This window comes from Polypterus senegalus, chromosome 4 (genome assembly GCF_016835505.1).
Source record: "Polypterus senegalus isolate Bchr_013 chromosome 4, ASM1683550v1, whole genome shotgun sequence".
Taxonomy (NCBI): domain Eukaryota; kingdom Metazoa; phylum Chordata; class Cladistia; order Polypteriformes; family Polypteridae; genus Polypterus; species Polypterus senegalus.
Window position 1 is genome coordinate 222024214 of NC_053157.1, and position 17803 is coordinate 222042016.

At 37.2% G+C, this 17803-nt stretch overlaps 1 protein-coding gene across 1 annotated transcript in view; it reads left to right on the top strand.

Annotated features, from left to right (window-relative positions):
- faah2b (fatty acid amide hydrolase 2b) overlaps positions 1 to 13144 on the top strand; it is a 33468-nt gene extending 20324 nt beyond the window's left edge. Inside the window, exons 10-11 of the mRNA XM_039752000.1 lie at positions 8375 to 8563; positions 12962 to 13144. Of these exons, the coding sequence (XP_039607934.1) occupies positions 8375 to 8563; positions 12962 to 13134 (362 nt within the window). The 3' untranslated portion in view covers positions 13135 to 13144. The remainder of the gene's footprint in view (positions 1 to 8374; positions 8564 to 12961) is intronic.
- The last annotated feature ends 4659 nt before the right edge of the window (positions 13145 to 17803 follow it).

Sequence of the window (17803 nt, forward strand, 5' to 3'; positions counted from 1 at the left end):
CCAAGGTAATGTGTCATCAGTACCTGTGCTACAATTAAGCCGTTACTCCTCAGTGTTCACTCCTGTTTTTAGAGGCAATAGAGGAACTGAAACATATACCCAATATTTGTCGTTTTTTTGTCAGTTGCTGTTATCAAGAATTATACATCCTGAAGAAATGTTTCTCTTTACCTTTACCCAGATTAAATCCTCAATGTGCAGACCACTTTAAAACCACACACACACACACAAAAAATAAGCGCAGTCAAAGTTAAATTGTTCATATCTTTTGTTAGAAGCAGTCATCTGCAGATTTTAGTTACATGAATGTAATGAATGGTTTGTTTAGGATTTGAAAATAAGTAAAGAATTTGTTTTGAAAATTATTCCTTTGCCTTGTTTCACTTACATAAAACTTTTTTCCTTTAGAAATTAATTTTTTTTTTTTGCAGGACTGACCATACACAGAAATACAAAACAAAACTGGACCACAGAGACTAAATCAAAATGACATTTAAAAAAAAAAAGAAAAAAGGAGAAAATTAATTAGGTTTTACCCAGATTCATTACCCATATACAAAATACAATACTTAGGATACACAAGTAAAAACTTAAATGCCTTGTGTGCACATGTATTCATCCCCTTTGCTATGACCCCCTAAATTTGATCTTATCCAGCCAGTTACTCTGACTCTGCAACACCACTAAGCAAGCAACATGAAGACAAAGGAGCAGTCCACAAACAGGTCAGAGACAAAGTTGTGGAGAAGTATAGATCAGGGCTGAGTTCACCTTCCAGTAGGACAATAACCCTGAACATAACTGCTAAAGTTACACTTATGCACATGATTTTTTTTTTGTCTTTATTATTGTTTTAGTCACAATAAAAAATATTTTGCACCTTGTTGTGTAAATGAAAAGGTGCGAACCCCCCAAAAATCCATTTTAATTACAGGTTGTAATGTGACAAAACAGGACAAACACGAGTTGTGTCTGCCACTTGCGTTGTGAAGAGGTGGGGGCCGAAGCATCCTCTGAAACCCCTTCTTAAACGGTGATACAATGGAAAACAAATAGGTTTTTTTTTTTTTTTTTGTCAAATGCCACATCCTCAGTCCTTAAGTAGCCCGGCAGTATTGCGGGCTTCCGTCCTCGTGGCCCTGAAGTACTTCTGGGTTGTAGTAACAGTAGGAGTCCCCAGGTTCTTTGTGAACTCCCCCAGACAGCACCCACGGCACCCAACAGGGCTCCATGTCCCAGGATGCCCTGAGGGAATCCGGAGAACCGTTGCCGACCAGGGGAGCTGCCACCTAGCATCCTGGGGTAGGCAGTGCCTGATAAGGCTGCCTTCCTCCAGTCTTCTCTTTCATGAACGTCCTGGCCGGATGGAGCTGCCAGCCGTCTATCACAATATATATATAAAATACCCAGATACAGTTCGTACGTACATACACTTATACATTAAGTATTCAGGATTCAGAAAGTATACAGATCCTTTCAGTTTCTCAAAGAAGTAATTACATGCAAAGAAAAACAAACTAAAATTAGATAAGAAAAATAATGCATAAATAGTATACAAAAATGATGCACACTAAGAGAGATATATAATTAAGAGATGTGGAGTTCTTAAATATAGATTTTCTTTTTGTTTTTTAAGTGTCTGAATGATAGGCAGATAAGGCCAGATGGCCAGGATGGACGGAAAAAAAATCTCTAGGGGTTCCTGGCCAAAAGACCGCTCAGCGTCCCACTGGGCATTCTGTCTTTAATGTAATTTCCAGTTTTTTAGGTGTTGTCTTAGAAGATTGGATGCAGTGGACCTCATGGAAGGTTGGGGTATCCACTTTTATTCAAACATTCACATTTCACTGGTGGCCGTACAGGACATTGTTCAGACAGTGGTGGGACAGAACACCACAGTAGAAAAACAGGAAAAGAAAACAGAAAAGTAAAGGTTAATAAAATTTGCAGATTCATTGAAGAGTATGATAATTCTGCCTATATCTAGTTTATTAAGGGTAGAACTAGATTGTAGTTAAGAGAAGGCCAAATAGGAAAGATTGAATGAGATAAAAAAAATGGAATCTGCCAGTCACAGGCAGACACTAATGCAGGTGATTTCCATCTGATTGCCAACAAGAGTCAATCTTCAATTGTACCTTAAAGAAAACATGTTCTTTTGGAATGAACACAGACCAAGTGAAGATGTATCTAGTAAAATAAAGATGTGTGAAGATAGGGGGGGGAAAATCTTAAATTAAAGATATAGATAACATATGAACAGTGGACCACAACATCACAATAGCCTAGTTTTCAGACTGAAATAGGAGAAATGGCAGTTCACAGCATAGTGTGCAGATGATTGCTTTCTGTAATTGGAAAAAAAAAATATTGCAAAGGTTTATGGGGTGAGGAACATTTCCTAAAATTAGGTAATGTTAAAAGTTGTATCCCTCAGAATTAGTACTGGGGTCAACATTCTTTGTAATTTGTAGCACTAGGGTGTTGTACCGTGTTAGCCATTATGAATGTAGTGAAAAGTCAAGCAATTTATTGGTTAACTAAAAAGATTACAATACGCAAGCTTTCGAGGCAACTCGGGCACCTTCTTCAGGCAAGATCTACAGTTGTATAAATGACTAACAAACTGGTAAAAGATGCAGATAGCATGTAAAGGAACGGTCCAGACAAATAACATGTACAGGTCACCCAGTGTACCAGGCGTAGGGCTTCAAGTGGAAACCTTGTGTTTAACGCTCGGTGCTTCATCCACAAGGCCACACTGCCTGCCATAAAAATCTGTTGTCCCTGTAATGACTCTGTATGAGAAGAAAGTGAGTTGATGTAAATGATAATTTACAGGAAATAAAGATTATCCATCTATCCATCCATCAAACCCATACATTTTTTTTAAATCAGTTCTCCAGTTCAGGACCATAAGTCTGATCAGTTTTCCAAAATCCATTGGCCTCTTTCAAACCTTAAATACCTACTTGACATATTTTGTTGAATGCATTTTGATACTACTCATTCATGCTCATTCTTGGTGTTCTGCAGTGCAAGTGTACCATGAATACTGTCCTGTAGTGCTAGATTCACTTTCTGCATTTATTATTTTTACTTACCTTTTAAACAATGGTTTGCTTTTTGTCATTCTACCTTCTTTTGTTTGCTTTAGCTTCCTTGCTGAAGGAGATGAATAGATGGTGTTACGTTCTAAATGTATTTTGTGTGAATGTCTTGTGTTACTGAAGTGTCTGGCAGACAGGATTTTTCTATTTTTGGCAAGATCGTAGTTAAACATTTTTCTCATAGCTTCTCAGTGGATACACCTAAATACTGGCACACTTGGTTTTGCAATTTTATCCACTTAGTGTGAACCACTGATATTTTCCCTTTAAGAAAAGTGGGAAAGCCATTACAATAGTACAGTCTAAGCGAAGTCCTTTCTTTAACACTAACACTTTCATTTAACAAAGGTGCATGTTGGGCACATTGCTACAGTTGTTATGGGCTAGGACAGATGTTCTGCCGCTAGGTCAAGACTAATCCACACAACTGAAAATTCCCAATATAGCATCAATATTATGGAACTGGAGATTTTTGTTTGCCCTTCTACAAACTGTTTTAAAAGTAGTTTTAAACACAACATTCCACTTTAAAAAGACCCTTAGAGCTCCGACACTACCAGTTAACTAACAACATGTCAGCAGTCCCAAACCATTCTTGTAACAGTTAAATAAATATAATAAAATAAGATAGGTGTTATAGTATGGAAAGACGGTACTTTTCTGAACATAAAGCCAGTTTGATTTTGCCATACCTTGATTATGGATCTTTCATAGCCTGAGCTTACTGGCTGTGCTGCGTTTAGGTTGCATGTCCATATCTGTAACCCATTTTTGTAGCGTTTACATGATCTGGTTACATAAACACTTGGAAGTTTCAGCTGCAAAAAGGGTCAAACACCTGCCACTGGGATCCTTATTTTATGGTAATGGAGAAGATCTGTGACATTATCTTAATTTTACTGAAAATACATAGTGATGGGAGCAACAGCAGTAATAAAAGTCTAAGTACTATACCATAATGCTTATAATTTTGTGGCACTGTACAGTTCAGTGCTGTACATTTCCTAAGTACTAGTATAAAATGCACCAAGAAAGTGGAATCATGCACTTATTATTTTTTTTTTATTTTATTACATGAATGTAGTACCTCTGAAATTAATTATATCCTTTCTTTATATGCACAATTTCTGACTTGTATCTAATATTTCACCAAAGTAGCTGTTTGAGAATTGAAGAGTATGTGACAGTTGACAAAACCAGTCAAGTAAATCCCAACACAGAGAATAACATCTGAGTCACAGATGCGTTGATTCAATTCTTTTCCAGTTTTGGTGGCTGTACTTTTGTGGCATTTAGATACTCTTCTGTGAAGTTTACCTCTATTTGTGTTGGTGAACTTGCAACCACTCTCTGTTTGCTGATGCAGTTTGTCCGTGTTGAAATAAGCTGGCATTTTTTTGACTGTTCTCTAATGGCATTATAAATATCAAACACATTTTCCATTTCAGGGTCATGAGCAGCTGGAGCCTATTCTGTCAGCATTTGGTGGATTGCAGTATCGTTCATAAGCAGTTCACAAATACATATGCTAACTAAGGTGTCAGATATGATTCTTAGCAGGTTAAGCAGTAATTAGGAGTAATCTGCTAAATGTAGTAAGATTACAAGAAAATAGATTAAGGGTTCAAATTTTCAAGTAAAGTTTCATTCTGTTTATTAAGCCAGCAACCCATCTTTTCAAACAGATGAAGGTTCATAATCAGCACATAGAACAGTGTTAAGTTGGTAACAGTTTGAACAATAAATTCGCCATCAATAAATGTATCTATTTATTCAAGAAGAAAATCCTTCTTTGCAAACAGTTACTGCTGAATGTTTTTTGCACTAGAAAAAGCACTCACAGTGTGATTACTGTGTATGGCAAAGCTTCCACCAAGCCTCAACCCACGACAACTTCAAGTTGGTAAAATGTTATACTGGGAAAACGGAATGTTTAGTAGGTCAGCCTAATTGAGAAAAACAAAAATACTCATATGTGACATTTACAATGTAGAGCAATGCCATTTCCTGTCTGTGCGGTTTCATTATATTAGAGTAAAAGCTCCGTACTATTTCTGTAATAAAGAATGTTTTCCAGTGAAGAAGTTTAAATTGGTGAGAGTGGGGATGAGTTACAGTAACTAAGGTTTTGGAATGTGAAACAAGAGATTGTTTGTTGAATTTGAAAGGATGTTAAAATAAATTATGTGGTACTTTTGTTCTAAGCAAATCAAGCTCTTGGTTCAGCTGTTTATGTATTTGAACAACTGGAGTTCTGTCAGGTAAAGTGACTTGCCTGAGGTCACACAGCAATTGAGTGACACCTTGTATCTTAAGGTCATCTGGCATGACATACTTGTCTGCCTTATTCATTCTCATTGCTGAATTGCTGCGTGCTACTCCAGTTGTTGAAATATCAAAACAATATCATATCAAATGTTATTTGTCTCATAGTTATACACAGTACAAAATGCAGTGAAATGCTAAGTTACTGAACTCCAAGACCGTTTATTAGAATAATTTTTAAAGACCATAAATAGGAAATACTCAATAAATATCAATATGTACACATTATATTCATTTTATAAAAATATATAAAATTTAACTTACTTTAGGAGAATTAGTAATAGGGTATAGTGTACTCAAGGCACTGCCCTCCTTTAGAATGTGGATAGACAGTGTAAAGGAGCTCCAACTCAAGTTTCTCTGAACTAGTCTTCAGGCAGTGGTAGCATTTCCATGAACGGCACCTGCAAAGAAGAGGCAATTGTTGAGATGTCTTTTATCTCTGATCATTTTATTCCCCTGGTCTGACATTGCTTACTATACATGTCCTGGAAGTTGGAGAGTGTACACAGAGTACAGTGCCTTGGGGTTTCCAAACCTGGCAGTAATATTTCCTGTCCGGATAAGTTTCAATAGAGGATTTATAGAAATTCTTTAGTATCTGCGAGGGCACCTGAAAATCCTTGAAGCATCTGAGGTGGTAAAGACCTTGGTGTGCCTTCTTCACCAAGGTGTCAATATGCTAGACAAAGTAGTGTCATTTGGACACAGAATATATGAAGCTGTCGATGCTATATTTTGTAAAATGCCTTAGAATGTACTGCCGTTTCTTATAGAGTTTTATAAAAAAAATGGTATTAACTTGGTATTTACATGGTATTAAATGACTGATTGTTGGGTGTAATATTTACTGAGGGGTACCTTGCAATTTGCTTTTTGATGCATGGATGTAACACACCCAATATATTTACTAAAAAAAACTATATGAAAGACTACTTTCCCCTTGGGATTAATAAAGTATCTATCTATCTGTCTATCTGTCTGTCTATCTGTCTATCCTAATCTAATCTGTCGGTGTTTTGTTGTATAAGGTCCTTTGTGACCTTATTTTCTCCTTTATACTCTTTATTATATATCCCTTAACAAAATGTCTTAAATTCCATAATTTTGCCCTTCATATGTTATGCTGCCTTTTATACCTATGCTATAAGACAACAAGAAACATAAGTAGGACAAATAGGAGAGAGTTGTACTTTAAAATATGTATTAACAGTAACGTCGGACTGCACGATTAAGTGCAGTGAAGACACTTGACTTATAGTTTTCATCTCTGTACATTTACCATTCATTTGCTCAGAGGTTGATGCGCTTGCTGCTTCTTGAGCAGCTCTTGTTTTCTCCACTCTAGCGGCCCTCTTCTTCCGTTGGCATTTTTTCGAGTTAAAACTGATTAAGTCAGTTTTTGTGTTGCAATAAATTATTACATTTTTTTTTTTAAATTATTAACTTAAGCTCGCACTTAAGTGTTCAAACTGCCAGAAGAATGATTTAAGATATGAAGAAGTAGGGGAAGTGATGGTGAAGGTGGTAGTGATGAGAACGATGCCCATACGCATGCACTGCGTGGCTGCTCTGCTGCCCACTGCTGAGAGTTGATTCTACAATAAAATAAAATAAAAATCATCACCCTGAAAGCGGACAGTACAGGTCACGTAGTATATGTGTACCAAATTTCAGGTCAATAGGTTAAACGGTTTGTGAGCTACAGGTGATTTAAAATCCTGGATGAACAAAATGACTGCCATGGTAGTGTATTATATAAGAAGATAAATAATATACCCAAATTATAAGCAAAATAAAATGTGTGACAAAAATACTGTTACAGCCTAAGTAGCAGTGCGTCTTGCAGGTGGCTCTCTGCTTGTCTTCAGCCTAGTTTGGCTTTTCTGCCACATGGCTTTGGAATGGAATATTAAAACAGGCCACATGCAATATGGCTGCCGAGACAGAGTTGTCTTCACCATGGAGAAGTAGCGAAAAAGAGGTGGTCTTCTTTTGATGGACAGATGGTGAGGGAGAGAGGTCCATCTTCTTTTGGTTTACTTCTAGACCATTGGGTGCAAGCAACTCCCTTTGTTCTTCCAAACCTATTTCTTTCATCCACGATGCAATTCCAATGATCCTACTTGCCTGAAGAAGGGACCCGAGTTACCTCGAAAGCTTACATATTGTGATCTGTTCAGTTAGCCAATAAAATGTGTCATTTTGCTTGACTTCTCATTGCATCCATTATGGCTAACACGGTATAAACCCCTACTACTAATGTCCAATAGAGTAAGTCTGCTTGTCCCTTCCTGGGCCATTCACCAATGAAAACACTCTGGTACAAGCCATCCTCTATTTCCTTTGTTCATGTTGTAGCCTGTTCCTGCCAGCCAGACAATTTAATGATCCCCCCCTTGGGGATAGCTTATAAGCTTATGTAATGTCCAAACAAAGTTATAACGCAGCTCCTTACCAAACTGATTTGATGCTCCCTTTTCCCAACCCCTGTTGTAAAATACATTTTGTAAAGTGGCACTTATCAAAAGGCAATGAGGGGTTGAAAATTAAATTTCTATGATTTTCTCGATTAAATCTGCTTCTTTTTTACAAATACTTATCAAAATTTTAAAAAATTAATCTCCATAGAAATTTAGTAAGAGCATATTTTTTAACAGATCCAGTCTCAATTTGGCCTATAAAAAGTTTTTGCTTTGCTTAGCACATAAAACCCATTCAATGGCAGCAAAGATACAAATAAATGTGAAGATATCTGTGGATGTGCATATTCATTCAGAAGCCGGTCAAAGTGACCATGCCTTGATTATAATTCAAAGCTACTTTTTTCTCAAAAGTATGTTTCACCTCCTTGCATACAAATGTTTCATCATAAATAGTGTAATTATAATAAAAGTTGAATGACAATGTGTTTTTTTTTTTTTTTTCGTTCAATGCAGGACTGAGTCTTGCAGAGAAGTTCCAGAAACTAGAGCCCAACCCAGGCATATTGCAGAAAACACAGGAGCTTAAGAAGGCGATGGAGGATTTGTTGGGAACCGATGGAGTTTTCTTGTATCCTTCCCATCCTAAAATTGCTCCAAAACACCATCACCCCATATTCACTCCTTTTAACTTTGCATACACAGGTAACATACTTTATGAAAGATGTCTTCAAATTTTGTGTGTCTGATTTCATTTTGAAAGGTTTTCCAGAGCTTGTATTATCCATCTGACTTTTTTGGTGATCATCATATCAAGCTGAATGGTTTTAGTTTTCTTTAAAAGATTTCTATAGACAGACCATGTTGAATAACAATTTGGAATCTGTTATAGACACACGTAATTAAGTACTGATTGCTGGGTTTCTTTAATTACAAAATATTATAGCACACTCTCAGTTTAATGTAGTTGTGAATATAAGGGCAGATACTGGGTGGCACACCAAAAATGTGTCCAGCAAATGATGGAGTACATGTTGACATACCTGTCTGTTATGTTAATGACTGTGTTGACTTAGAACAGGGGTCCTCTATCACAGTCCTGGAGGGCCGCAGTGGCTGCAGGTTTTTGATCCAACCCATTTGCTTAATAAGAAGCACTTGCTGCTCAAATTCCATAATTTTGGCCATCAGGTAACACTTCTGCTTCACTTTAGTTGCCTTGCTTGTTAAGATTTTAAACCCTTATTGCTTATTTTAGTCTTAAACAGCTGTATTCTCAGTTTTTAATGGCTCCTAATTAGCAACAACATGCAAATGACAAAAGAGACCAGCATTTCTCCATTTAGCTTGTTACCATTTACCCCTGTGTGTATTTATCATGCACTATTGGATTTAATTAAATACTTGGAAGAATAAAAAAAATGAAGGACTGAGAATTACTCATCCATTTTAGCGCTCAATCCATTTGGATGATATCCTTAGAAAGGGGAAGAAAATCTAGGATTTGAGAATTACCTGACATAGCAGAGTTAAAGCACTAACAAGCAATGAAATTAAATTATTGGCAAGAATTGCTTTCTAATTAAGCAACCGAGTTAGAACAAAAACTTGCAGCCACTGCGGCCCTCCAGGACTATGATTGAGGACCCCTGACTTAGAAGAATATCTTCCCATAAAACTCTGTAGTGTCTGACAACCTCTAGAGTCATTGACTTCAATATGTGGCTCACTTGACCCAGGTCTACACCACTTTTAGAGTTTATTCAGAATTATCGTGTAATTACAAATGAGTACATTAAGTGCAAATAATAACTTGTCAAGTAATCCTTTAACTCCAGAAATGCTGTGAGTACTCAGCAATGTCAAATGTAAATTGTGGACGCGGCCCAGACACAGACAGGCTGACGTTGTTAATCACCACCACACGTTTATTTACAACACTATATACAATAAAGTCAGTGCACACACGAACCCCTACACAGTCCTGGCCACACAATGCCTTCCTCTTCGGGCCGCCTCCACTCTCTCTCCTGCTTTGTCCTGCTTCCACCCGACTACAGCCTTGAATAAAGGGAGACGGCCCCTTTTATGTCATCCCGGATGGGCTCCAGGTGTTACCCGGCACTGCTCCCTGGACACGCCCCAGTGTGGCGGAAGTGCCGGCTGTTCTACCGGCAGCTCTCCGGGTGTCCCTGCACCTCTTCCCCCAGCACTTCCTGGTGTGGCGGAAGTGCTGAGGTCCAGGGTCCCCAAGGCATTGGGGCACCCCCTGGCGGTGACCACGGGTCCCTACAGGGTTGGGCTTCCAAAGCAACCAGGATGGCGGCCCCCACGTGATCCAGGGCGGGCGTCGACCTTCTTCCGGTCCCTCAAGGCGTCCCGGCCGGGTCGTTGCTCCTGGCATCCCTGACAAAATTAATTAGTGAAAGGTTTTTTCTAAATCCTCCAAACTTGCAGTGTTCTTGCAAGAAATGATTTGGGGAATTTAAACATATTTTACTATAAATGGGGAATGTTAGTAAAATTAATATATCCACTGTAAAGCAGAATTAGTTATCCAAAATATTATCAATAGACTTTAACCATGAAACCAAATGTGGTTATCTTAAACATCATTTATTCTCTGGCATATTAGTGACAGTATTCTTAAAATTAAGAAAGGCATGAAAGCTAGCAGGATCCACTAATCTGCAGAGCAATACTTGAGCACACAACTGTTATCATGCTTCTCTTTAGATTTCACTTGCATCATTAATTAAAATGGTAATTGCACAGTAATTGCTATAATAAAACACCCATCAAAGTTAATGAAAGTTAATGATGCTTGGAAGTGTGTACACTGAAATGAGTAGTCCCAATTAAGTCTAATGCCACATAAGTTAAAACTGGACAAGACTGGAGGCATGGCAAGTCGAAGCCTGATGTGACAGAATGGCTATGTGCAGAGATATGGTCCAATTTATATGTAAATACTTGTGCATCATATGAGGCGGGCTTATGAAATAACATCAAAACTAATGCAAATTAACTGTTTACATCCAAAATTGGAGTTGTTAATATCGGAGACTATAAGTTGTGGAATTGAGATGATGAATGGTGTTTTTTTAATAAACCCAGTCATGCTTTGTTTACGAATTGCTGCAGAAAGGCAGACATCCATTGGACGATGTGGGGCAGGCAGTAATTGATGCCTTGGGGCAGGAAGGATGTTGAAGTTGCATAGGCATTTTTGGGGAGTGTCAGTTATGTTATTTGACAGTGTCCTGTTGAAAAACTGTCCAAGGCAGGCTGGCACTGAAAGGTCATATAGTGAGTGTGAGAATCTTGTTCTCATATCAGAGTACATTCTGATCGTCCCTGACAAGAAGTAAAGATGATTAGATGTTTTAAACAACAACATTCTACCCCATCAAACAAGCTTTTCTAGCTGTGAACATTTTCTGCATTGTGAAGCTGTCAGACACCTTGATGAGTTGTTAACTACAGTCTGAAGGATTAACTGACCACTGATAGTCCGATAGCGTTTATTTGTGAAATCTGTGTTGTAGACTCTGTGATGGGCTATCGCATAACTGGTTAACCTTGCCTGGTGTGTGTTTTTTTTTTTTTTATATTCACGCATCTCATCATATTCCAATAATCTTGATTGGCAACATTGTTTCACTAGTCCATCTGCATGCTAGCAAGTATATGCAGTGATATGTCAGGCTACCCACTTGGTAGTATGACGACATGTCATTTGGCCTGTACCAGACTTAGGCAGTTGTTTGTTCATCTTATAGCTATGCTGTTGCTGCATTTGTGGTATACTGCTGGGGTAGTAAAGGAGTCCCAAGGTCACCATAATCTGGTTATTGCCATTTTATGGGCAAGTCAAATAGTCACTCTAGTGGTGGTTTAGGAGATGACAGACATACAGTATATACATAATTTATTTACCTAACTGGGTAATGTGATAATCCATAATGGTCTTGAGAGAAGGTGTTTCTTTGAGTTGATTTCCGGCGCCGCATCCGAGTGGCAGCCTTTCCAGCAGCTCCGTATACAACTTTATCTTTTTACCTTTTTATCTCTATTTTTCTCTATTTCTCTATTTCACTGATCACTTCTACCACTTTCTTTTATGTGGAATTGCTCCCTGGACACTTTTTACACATTTTTACTATTTTACTATTTGACATGGATTTTTACAATTCTTTTCATTTTTATTACTATTTAATTTAATATTATTTCTTTGTATCAGTATACTGCTGCTGGATTATGTGAATTTCCCCTTGGGATTAATAAAGTATCTATCTATCTATCTATCTATCTATCTATCTATCTATCTATCTATCTATCTATCTATCTATCTATCTATCTATCTATCTATCTATCTATCTATCTATCTATCTATTCTATCTATCTATCTATCTATCTATCTATCTATCTATCTATCTATCTATCTATCTATCTATCTATCTATCTATCTATCTATCATCTGTGTCACATGGTGTTAGACCTTTTTATTGAATGCCCATCCACTTAATGGCAAATGATATTGTCAAATTATGTATTTAATTTATTTCCACATTGTTTAACACAGAGGTGTCCAAAAGAGCATAAACTTTGTCATCAGTGTTTCTGTGTGTCTAACTGATTCAACAATTAGTACTTTAATTGACATTCACATAATGGGACAAATACTGAAAGATGGTTCTGCTTAGGACAAATTCAAAAATAGAATGTTATTACCCTTTTGAATGTATTGCCAGTGTTAGTAACTATGCTGGCAGTGTACACTGGACACTTTTTTTAGACAGGGTTGTTTGAATGAAAGCCAACTTTTTGGCTTCCAGTGGCTCAAAATGAAAACTAAGAAATAATCTCATTTTAAAAGCAGATTTGTTTTTTCTTCCGATTATAAGCTTTGCTGGTGGAAACTAAAAATGGCAATGTTTATGGCTTTTCAACAAGTGGGTTTGATATTTGTGTCCTAGCAAATGTATAGTAGAAAACTGCAGTGCTCTACCTATGAAAAGAGCAGTAGTACTGTAGAGTATCTTCAAGAACTGTGGCCTCTAATGTGAATTTTGTTATTCTATTATTCCCTTGATTTTACAGGAATTTTCAACATTTTGGGTCTGCCAGTCACACAGTGTCCTCTTGGCTTGAACAAAGAAGGTCTCCCATTAGGAATTCAAGTTGTCTCCAATTTATACAATGATCGGTTCACCATTGCAACAGCCCTCTACCTGGAGCAAGCTTTTGGTGGCTGGAGGAACCCTGGAACATAAAAAAAAAAAACGACCAACACCTTAAAAGAGATTAAAAATTGTTTATAGTATCTGCAGTGAAACCCCTGTGATGTTACCTTCTGGAGCCAGCACAGTGTCACCTCTCTGGCCAGGTATCCCAATGTGTCCATATTTAAATGAACCTGTATCATCTAAGGGAGGAAAGCAGCTGTTGTAGCATTCCCCAGTGAGATTTGCAATTTTTAAAACCTTTTATATAATAGTTTAAACTAATGTTTTAATGTATAATTTTAGTTATTTAAGTTAATTTTACTAGATTTGTTTAATAAAATAAAAAGAGGTGATGGGAATACATTAAGACTACGGAATTCAGTTATATAAAGCTGAGTAGAAAAGACTGGGAAGTTGTTCTTGAACTACTTTTGACCACTGCTTTACTGTTTATCTGACTCATTCGAACTGGAAGTAACATTTTTTTCAGTTGCATAAAGTATTTGATAATTTAGCTTCCTAGACAATGAACAATCATTTTAGTCATAAAATCAAAGAAAAAAAATCATCCCAAGACACGCACCGTAGGGTCCATTCTGCATCAGGATTCATGAAACACATACTGACCCTGGGTTCTGAATTTAATGCATATAAACAAATTAGAGATATTTTATTTACTAATAGAACCTGTGGAAGGTACTTGGAAAGAAGTGTTTTCTTTTAATAAATTGAGCAATCAGTTCATTTTTAGTTGGCATTTACACAGTTCAATTGTGCAATCACATTTGTCAAAGTTACTTGTGGGCGTGCATTCTGTTCCAAAGGTACTGCAACAGCAGGCTTAAAGAAAAGGTAGATTCCAATATTTTTTGAAAGAGGTGCTTAATACTTAAATATTAAATTATTTTTCTACTTTAGCAGGTTTTACTCTTCCTTTCATGCTGGTAAATCAGTCCATTTCTCCCTTAATAACCGATATCATTTGCTTCAGTGTTTTGGGAAGACTAAGTTTCTAAGTTATGTAACACACTTTCCATTATGACTCATTAATTTCATTTCTGTTATGTAATAGTCAGAATTTATTGAATTATTTATTAAATTAATATTTTACTTGAAGGGCTGCCTCCCAGATTGACTGTACTGGGTTTGAATCCCCCACTTAGTCATTGTCTATGCTGAGTTTCCACATTCTGTTTATATCTGTTTTAAGTTGTTCTCTGAGTATTCCAGTTTTCTTCTCACATTTCCAAAGATGTACACTTCATTTTAATTACCAATATGGACGTGTGAATGTGTTTGAGTGGGCACAGCAATGTACTGGTGCCTCTTCCAGAACTGATTCCTGTCCTGTGCTCCTGGGTTAGGTTCAGACTAACTGTAAATGTGAGTTAGATTAAACAGATTCTAAAATGTTGTACTTGAAGGGTTTTTGTAAGTTAATTTTTACATGTATTAATCATACAATAATCATTTTGAAAGCTGTCTTTTTGCTCTTTTGCATTTGTTCCTTTGTCTGATATTTTCATGAGGTCCATCATTTTCTTTCTAACAAAGTGTGTCCTTTTTAGAAGTGCCTTCCCAGAGAGAAGTTTCAAATTGTGCTGCTATGTTTCGTTATTAGCTGCCCTACTGTTCATGCCTCTATATTGTATGGTTTGTGCTCGTTATCATATTTTAACAACCCTCTTTAGAGTGCATGCTGATCACTTCAAAGAAATTAGATGATGAACAATTTTTACAATAGCCAAAACAGTAATAAATAAACAAGGTCAAAATGGTGGTAACGCCACTAAACATGGCAATTTCGATGACAACCACCACCTCCATGTTAATTCATGAATGGCTTATTGCAAAACTAATGTGTTTATCTAAGGGTCTCAGATTGAGTGCTTACAACCACAATAGTCCTGATAAGATGCATTCTTATTGTCTGCTGTTGTACTTTATGTCTTGTGCAGAAGGAAAAGAAGGTTGAAAGTACTTTAAGGTTCATCCTGCCTATTATGAATGATAGTTTTACATGATCCCAGTCTTGCAGCTTCTTATGACTTTCCAGAACCCCCAGTATCTAAATATACAGCTTTGATGAAAACACACAGGCTACTAGAAGGTCTACTAAGGCCTACAATTCAAGCCTTCAGCCCAATAGCTTTTCTTTGGTTCTACTTGGGTCCACATGTGTCCATCCAGTTCATGTAAACTGCAGAGAACACTTGACTTTGAGGAGCAGACCTCTCTTTAGGGCCCTGAGAGTTGCGATGTGGACATTTGTGATGTAAGAATGTGGAAATGCTGAACAAGTTCTTGCACAGACAAATCTTTCAAGAAATGATACTGCTGTGGTTCTTGAAAATTGCTTTTTCTTTATACTTGTGACCGAAAATGAAAGCAAATGTGGTTATGTGATCTAACATATGGTACTATTTATATTCAGAAATGTGGTTGCAGATTATTAATAAAAATAATTTTTCAGAACTTTGTTTCTCTCCTTTACTGAGCGGAACAAATAACTGTAGAGTTGCATGTCCTCTCTCAATTCAACCCTGCTTGATTGGTTGGCTCTGTTGGTGGCTAACGTATAGAACCTTTTGTGAAACTGGTGTTTTGCCAATTTTTCTTACCCTGTCAACATTGTGTGTCAAAACTCTGCCTGCCAATGTCTTAGGCTGAGCCTTGCCAGAAACAAACTTGTTATTATCCTAACAAGTGGAGAAGTGAGGACTTCAAAAGTATGCTACTTATAGGCAATACTTGAATCAACATACACTGGCAGACAGAGGCATGGTGGGTAGTGAGTATAGAGACTCTTTAGAGACTTGGTGTGTCAAACATTTTTATTTAAAATTTCATAACTGATGTCCTAAATACTTTGTAGCTATTCCTAATGTATGGTTTTAAGTTTATACTGTTAGTGAGCCACTTGTATATAATTAAAGAAATAACTCTGGACGGTACTGAACAATGTAACAACTTTTGATGAGAACGGAAAGCCCCGTTGGCCAATCAAATTAATTATACAGTAATCCCTCCTCGATCGCGGGGGTTGCGTTCCAGAACCCCCCGTGATAGATGAAAATCCGCAAAGTAGAAACCATATGTTTGTATGGTTATTTTTATATATTTTAAGCCCTTATAAACTCTCCCACACTGTTAACATTATTAGAGCCCTCTAGCCATGAAATAACACCCTTTAGTCCAATGTTTCCCAACCTCGGTCCTGACGGCTCACTGTGGCTGCAGGTTTTTGTTCCAACCAGACTCACAATTGGTGATAACACTGAGCTCCTTTAATTAGCTGGTATTATTTTTCTTTAATTCTACATTCAGAAAGGCACAGCAGCATGATTTTTACATTTATAAGACATTTTTAGAATATTTCTAATTTTGCTATTGATTTAAATGCTTAACTCTCTTTTGTTGACTTCATTATATTTTGCCCTTTCTCTGTGCAGTTTTCCCCCTTCTTTATATCTTATTAATGACAATTAAAAATGAGCAGAGCAGACATGCTGACAAACACCACTGAATCATGAAAGGCTGCAACTACTTTAGCGCCAGACCCACTAATTAGTAAATAATGGATTAATTAAACAATTAGAACACCTAGAAACGTAGAATGAAAGTCAAGATGAAAATATTGTCAAAAAGACATTACTGTATTCCCATATAACTGCTTGATACATTTTAATATATATATATATATATTTACCAAACATAGTTTTCTAATTTTGATATTGTTCCCAAAACACAGAACTTGGGTAATAACACTTAATTAGCCCAGGAGTTCAATTAAAAACAGAAGCTGGTTGGAACAAAATCCTGGAGCCACAGGGGGTCCCGGGACCGAGTTTGGGAAACGCTGCTTTAGTCAAAAGTTTAAACTGCCCTCTATGACAAGACAGAGATGACAGTTCTTTCTCACAATTAAGAGAATGCAAACATATCTTCTCTTCAAAGGAGCGCTGTCAAGAGCAGAGAATTTAACAGAGAGCGAGAGAGAAAAGCAAACAATCAAAAAATCAATATGTGCTGTTGCACACTGCGATAAAGCAGTCGCAACAGAAGTGAGCAATGTGAAGGTAGTCTTTCCGCATTTTTAGAGTGGCGTCCGTATCTTCTAGGCAAACAGCCTCTGTGCAAACAGCCCCTCTGCTCTCACCCCTTCCGTCAGGAGCAGAGAACGTCAGAGAGAGTGAGAGAGACAGAGAAAAGCAAACAATCAAGCACCGCTCGGGAAGCACATCGTATATCATTGAGGAATTTTATTTAATACGTAATACGTGCTCTGATTGGGTAGCTTCTAAGCCATCCGCCAATAGTGTCCCTTGTATGAAATCAACTGGGCAAACAAACTGAGGAAGCATGTAACATTTAAAAGACCCATTGTCCGCAGAAATCCACGAACCAGCGAAAAATCCGTGATATATATTTAGATATGCTTACATTTAAAATCCGCAATGGAGGAAAGTCGTGAAAGTTGAAGCGCGATATAACGAGGGATCACTGTACACCAATATGAATGCATTCTGAATATTTTGTGTAGTTAATGTTTAAAACCTGTCATTATTTGGCAAGTGCTTTTATTTAAAGCAACTTACAAAGTTCGTAGTTGAACTGGTCCCAGATTTCAACATTTGCATATTGAGAGACTTGCTGAAGGTTATTTTGGTGAACAAATGGCAGCCTTGTTAGTTGCAGGCTAATGCCTGGACCACTA